The following is a 6,989-nucleotide window of genomic DNA, read 5'->3' as shown; positions in this document are numbered from 1 at the left end:
TGTTGTCAGTATTTGGTGACCTTCTTGACGACCTTCTGCAATCACTTGATTGCAGACTTCAGCACTGATACACCCACCTCCTTCAGTATGTTCCTGACTTTGTTAGATGGTGTGAAGTTGTTCTTAACTATGGAGATAATTCTGTGAAAATGCACTTTAGTTTTCATCTGTGGTCCTCTAGACCCATGAGTAGGTCAGGGCAATCATTCTTTTTAAGCATGTACCACGGTGTTGATTTGGCCATTCGTAAAGTTGACCTAACTCTGATTAAAGTTTTAATCTCTATAACAGGTTTATTTGGGGCTTTCAGCCTATTGACGGCCTCCTTCAATTTCACTGATATTTCTTCAGACCCTATAGTGAGAGTTCTAGTGGAAAGCAGCCAAGTTGCAATCGAGTCCAGATCTTTTATCAGATTAATTTGTCATGAAACAACAATGGCCTCATCTCATGAAACTGCTTATCAGTCTATTGTTCACTTACTTTTGCGCGTCTGAAAATGAGTTAAATTAAAGCTGAAAGCCTGTGCTTCAATTGCATATTGATTGTTTGATTTGAAATCCACTGTGATAGTGTATAGAGGCAAAACTATGAACTGTATCTTTGTCCAAATACTTTCAGAACTGATTTAATTCGTCACATATACTATGTATAGGATCTTAACAACTCACAATTCTACCTTAAAAAATCCTGTGGTGTTGCAATATCTGTGCATCTCTACACATAACCAGGTGTTCAAACAGCTTTTCATACAGTGCAGAAATGATGCATATGCCCATGTATCATTGTGTGTATAATAATATGTCACTGTAGATTTAGTTGCATTTTTCATTTTGTTCTATTTATTATATCAGATAGCTATCACGCCTGTTATGGTATGTTATGTTATGTTATGTTATGTTATGTTAAAGTCTATAGAAATCTAATAGATGTTTTCCAACACATACAGTGCATGAATTCCAACAAAAACAATTCATTTGAACCACAAGCTACACTAATCCATCACAATATTTTCACACTTGTAACACTACCACTGAGTTAAGTCCATAAAGTCAGTGAGAACCAGTGTGCTAGCATGTGTCGTTTCATGCACCATTATTCTGTTGTATCACTCACCAGTAAGTCCAGTTGTGTTGACAGGCTGACGGTTTCTATTATGATAGTACCACGTTACCATTTCTGCACTGACCACACACAACCCTCATAATTCATGCTGTCAGTTTGATGAAGGAACTAGTGTAGACTTTGTTTGCCCCCTTTTTAGTCCCCTCTGAGCACTTATTGCTCACTGTGCTGAAACTGTGAAAGCCTCCAGCAATCAGTCTGTCTCATTTGGCTTGAGTTACATATCAGAGGGACGTGGCACTGGAGGAAAAATGCGCAGGCCTTGTATTCAAAACAATACATTGCTTTTCTAAGATCTAACCATTCTAAAATCGTTAAGATGCATAAATATGAGCACTAAAGTCTAAAAAGTATTACCAAAAGCTTAAAGTACTATACTGTTTGCTCATGCAAATTTAAAGACAGAGAAAAATAGAAAGTAGACTATGCCACTTAAAAGCATATTTATGAAATTATCAACCCATATGATTAAATAAATACAAAAAATAATAATTGTCCTATATATTCAGATAATTATTTATTTAATTGAGTACATCTAATTTCTAATGTGCATATTTGTGTTTGTGTATTGTTGGATCAATACAGAAGATTAGTGCCTTTAAGAGCTTTATTATTGGTTTTACTGCTTGTCTGCAGTAGGTTTTTAGCAAATTCACATTAAGTACAGAGCAGTATATGTATTCGTATACAAGGAACAGTGATTTTCAGATGTGTACAGCTCAGTCCTGGTTCTGCTATGAGTCACTATGAGCTACATTACCAGGGATTTACCCTCAAAAGAAAGCCTTTTACGCACAACCCTCATTTCATGGTTACTTTTAGCCCTCAGAATCAACAAATATTATTCAGGGAAAAGCATCCATATTCAATTGTAGCTTCTGATAGAAGGACACACATACATTTTATTGTGTTTACCATCCTTTGGTACAATGAAGAAAGAGCTTTCAAGGAAGGTCATTCTATTGTGGTGGATATCATTGAGCAAAACTATTAAACTAAAATAATCCCCTTAAGCATCATAAAACCAAAGCAGAGAAGAGGCCCTACAGTTTTTCAAGTGCTCTGGTTCTTGCAGTTTCCAAGAACAAAAAGACTTAATTTACCAGAGCGAAATTTATATTGACAGTTTCGTGTGAGTCATTTTGTTATTGGTCAGGAAAGCTTGTAAGGTTTTAGGCAAAGAGCTTTAACTCTCACATTAGCAAATGAGCTGGTGCAAAGTTTTAAGACATTCAAGACAAATGAGACTTAAATCACTCTATCAGCCTAGTTCCCCCCTTGAAAGATGTGCCTTTATGATATATAACCTATGCAGTGCAATAGTATATCACATATACACATGTAATAGTATTTATGAATATTGGTACAACTATCGGTTAGTGGTTAGTATAACAGATTATTAACCGATTATATATAACTGATAATTACATATAATCGATTAGTGACTTATTTAGGAAGAATGGTTTTTAATTAAATAATCCGTTAAATGTTTTAGGAAGGCAAAATACTCTCATCTTATTACAGCTAGCAGACAGCTGATTTAGCTTAGCAGGCAGCTAGCTTAGTTCACAAGTTTAATCAATAACAATAAAAAAGTACCCTAGATTACCATTAGCCATGTTTATTTTTCTAGACAGTATTTCAACTAAATTTTGTTCAGTTTGCAGAAAGGCCTAAAGTTAAACAAAATTACATGCAGCTTATGTAAAATTTAAAACCATCAACAGGAATGTGTAGCTGCAGACGTGGACATTTTCCCGCCACTGATGTTTTTTTTCCTTTTGTAGGTATGTGTACAGCTATATTGTATATCATGTGATATTGTTTGACTTTGTATTTGTTGCATTTTAATGTGTTCACTGTATGTGGTGGATACCTTGGCTGCCAGTCTAAGAACCAGTGGCTTAGCATGAACTGCAACAGCTAGCTTGTTTTGCATTTCTCTCTTTCTATTTCCATTGAATTGAAAACACGAAAAGTTTGTTTTTAAATGCGTGATAGAAATTGAAGGAGCTTGGCTTGACTGGTCTAGTTCTGTCTAAAGATAATAGCTGAAGCGGTATGGTGCTCAACCTCCTGCAACAACGAATCTAGTTATTTTTAGGTTTTCCCAGAGGCAATACTTGTTCCAGTCTTTGTAGCTTCATTTATTACATTCCATATAGTAACACCCATTGTATCGCTCATGGCATCTAATTCTTAGCAAGAAAGGGGATAAAAAAAATTTCAAAATGTTCTATCATTGTTTTGTTTTAGTATTGTTTCTTTAGTGTCCCTAAAATCTAATCTTTTGAATGATATTGCAGCTTATTATTTTAATTATGCTTTAACCTAAGGGTTACTTGGCTGGGTGTCTAACTGGAGCATTAGAATCTGTTTAATCCTGAACCATATGAAATGTAGATTGAATTTAGTCTTTTTCTTTATGTTAGTAGAACTGAATAATTTGTTAACTGCCTTAATGAGGCATGGCTGTTCTTTTGTTCCTTTTGTCAACAGCCCTAGAATTGTAATATAGTCCTGTTCACATACAGTAAGTATTATACAGTGGCCACTTCTAGGCTTTAACTAAGATAAAATGTAGAAAAAGACAAATTATTTACAATTGAAATCAATAAAAATAATATTTACAAGTTACAAAAAAAATACAGTATGGCTAAAAACAAAAATCACATTAGCCGCCTGGAAAGGCATTTGTGATGCAAAATGTAAATACATAATTACACATTTAAGTGCTACAATTTATAGGACAAAAACAGAAATATAATACCATGTAGAGTTGTTATTTGAGAATTAAATACAACAACCCTTACAGAGTAATGAGAATACCTTCATTTAAAGTAACACTACAGCATGAAGCTCAGTATGCTAGCGATTAGTGACAAGTAGCAACTGAGGTTGGTGAGGATGAGGATTTTATGTAGCAAGCTAATTAATCCTTCAAAACTTTCCCAATGAAAAAAAATCCAAAAAGTTGAAGCTTTAAATATCAACATAAACACAAAATTGAATATGTTTTGATAAATCCAAACCAAGTTGGCAGAACCAAACACAATGCAGAGAGCGCATAATGCACTGAAGAGATGAATGCATGCTTACACTTAAACAGTCTAATTAATGCAACTGCCGATTCCTGGGTTTCCCCTTTACATTTAAGTAATCCAAAACTTTTCCACTTGCCCTTGTCTGAATTCATCCCACATCCTTCAACTTGTGTCTCCACTGACTTGCCTTTTATCCGGAGGTCATTGTTCCCAAACAAAGAAGAAACTAGATACCCCTCTTCTTTTTTTCTTTCTCTGTCTTATTAGTCTGTTTGAAGGATTGTCAGTCGCGAGAATCATTGCTCTGGATAAACACAGCCTCCTTTGTGTTTTTGTTAGTTGTAGGGTGCTATAACAAATCAAATATTCATGTAATATCACAGTTAAATGAGACACCCTGAGAAATTAAGAGAAAAAATGGAAAATCCTGTCATTTTTCTTTTGCTTCCTAATCATTTCCAGCAGTTTATTTACCGGATAACTGGCTGACAATGAGTTGCTACTTTGTGCATGCTGTTTACTGTTAATGTAGTATTTCATTATCTACAGCGCAAATTACAAATCATATAATTGTTAACATAATTAGGCACACAGATATCTAATATTGGCTACTATTAATGACAACAAACAGTATATGGTCCCTTTGTGACACAGTTCCATACCATATATGGCAGGATCTGATCATTTCTGTGTCCTGTACTATGAACAAGACTGTAAATGCATACATGAGCTAACTGTGTATGCGTTTGTGTGTGTATATGTACACTACATGCATGCAAACCTAGATACTGTATTTGGGTATCTATTTCAAGTATGTCTATATCTGGCGTGTGCATTTGCCTGCATATCTACATATTGTATACATGGTTGTTACTTGTGTTTTGAATTCCACGTCTTTCCCTTTTCTGGGTCAGCATGGAGTCTGTCTCTGAGTTTCTGTGTTATGTAGATAGGTCTGAGCACACAGGCTGGAGTCGCGTTGCCTCCGTCAGTGACCTGAACCCACAGTCAGCCTGGCTGGCAAAGTCCAGGCAGTTAGCACTTGCTGGGGGGGAAAAAAAGAGGAGTCCAGAAGCCGATTAAGAGGAAGCTGACACTGAGATAAACGCTACTGCTCCATCTCTTAGATCTAATACAAATATTTAAAAGGACGGTAAAAGTTTTTTTTTTCCTTCCTTTTTTTTTGAAAGAGAACAAGTTCATTTGAAATGTATCCAAACATCACTTCCTCAGGTTGTCACATTTGCAAAGATCCAGACATTCAGTGGTATGCAGGCCTCGTCCAGTAGGAGTAACAGGTTCAAGCCATTTGTCAACTTAAATTTAAACAGTGTACTTAAACATGGCATTAAAACAATATAACTTGTGAGTTAGTGTCTGAGGAAAATGTACTTCTCTTTGGTAGCAGAGATGGGAAAGTACAACAGAGACTTATGAAAGGGTAGCAATGGCTGGATGAAGATAATATTAAAGATGCAGAGGACCAAACTGGAGAAAGAATAAGAGTCAAGATTTAAAAACACCTTAACTTCAGGCAGGTAGATATCCAGTGGAGTAATTACAGACATTTGTTTTTAAAGCTTCTTTCTTTGCAAATTTGCTGTATATTTTGTGGATAAATGCAGATTTGGTTTCACATAGCGATACCTATCTGTCAGTGTTTGTCTGATTCCTTGTATTATCCCTTAATTTGACATGATTTTTCAGGATTCACAGCACTGGATCATCACTGTGATTGGTAGCTTCATAAGTGAATATAGCATAGAGGAATAGGAGGCCACAGAGGAATATTTTAAGGTTCGGGTGTTAACATGTGAAATCACTGTTGAGCTTTAAAAATAAACAAAAATCACACTACAGAAGTGGCTGTTGTTTTAGCGGCACTTGGACTGAGCACCAGGCTCTGAGCGACATCTTCACGATTGATTTTGCGCAGCGCCGTGCACAGAGCTTCGATGCTGGCACAGTCCTTTCCCGCCCAGTCAGACAGGAGGGCGCAGACCGGATGCTCTTCCTGCTGGAAGGTCGCGATCCGCTCCTCCTCGTATCCGAGAAGAGCTGCCAAGCTGCTCCAGTCGCTGTCGTGCATGTGGTCGCAGTCTTCTCCATCCGCAGCCCTAAACAGCAGCTTCTCCACTTTCTCTCTGGTGTGGAGAGGAAGAAGCAAACAAGGCTCTTCATCGATGTTGACGACTGCAAAAGGAAAAAAACAAACACAATTATGCATTTCTATTTAAGTTTAAGCACACAGATAACAGCATAATATCTTATTGAACAAAGAAAATATTTTATTCACTTGATGTGATCCACAGAGCAGTGGCAGCTGTGCACAAATAACTACAGGACTGTGAGTCATCATTACTAATCGGATTACTTTCTAAATATAGTTTTTATGCAGACAGTACATTCTTTGTCAATATCAGTGTCAAACAACAAGCTCTGATTCACCTTTAATGGCCATTAAATGAAGAAAATGCTTCTTGTTCCCAACTTATTCACATTGCTCTGACAGATCATGGTTTTAGGACTCATCACTTTGTCCTGTGCAATAATAACTCTGTCAGCAAGGGACTTCACTCTTTAATATTTATAAAAGCGGTCTGTATATTTCAGATGGCTTTTGCGGTTTAAGTAAATTCATTGCCCTACAATATCTCAGGAGTGCCTCATTAATAAAATTCCCAGAGCTTGCCAAACTAAAATGACTTCTTTATGGTTTCATGCCTTTACTGGCAGCCAAACTGCAGTTTGTACAGCCAGACTGACATAGTGTATGGTGTTGAATAGGACAGAAAACATTATGATGACACTCTGACATTA

General features: G+C 36.4%; 1 protein-coding gene across 1 annotated transcript in view; it reads right to left on the bottom strand.

The window, feature by feature from the left end:
- Positions 1-1,693: 1,693 nt before the first annotated feature.
- Positions 1,694-6,989, bottom strand: part of ngfrb (nerve growth factor receptor b) — a 35,660-nt gene continuing 30,364 nt past the window's right edge. Inside the window, exon 6 of the mRNA XM_063481259.1 lies at positions 1,694-6,362. Coding sequence (XP_063337329.1) covers positions 6,019-6,362 — 344 coding nt within the window. The 3' untranslated portion in view covers positions 1,694-6,018. The remainder of the gene's footprint in view (positions 6,363-6,989) is intronic.

Source organism: Pelmatolapia mariae, linkage group LG8, assembly GCF_036321145.2.
Source record: "Pelmatolapia mariae isolate MD_Pm_ZW linkage group LG8, Pm_UMD_F_2, whole genome shotgun sequence".
NCBI lineage: Eukaryota > Metazoa > Chordata > Actinopteri > Cichliformes > Cichlidae > Pelmatolapia > Pelmatolapia mariae.
The sequence above is the reverse complement of the archived record's forward strand: the minus strand, read 5'-3'. Positions and strand labels throughout refer to the sequence as shown.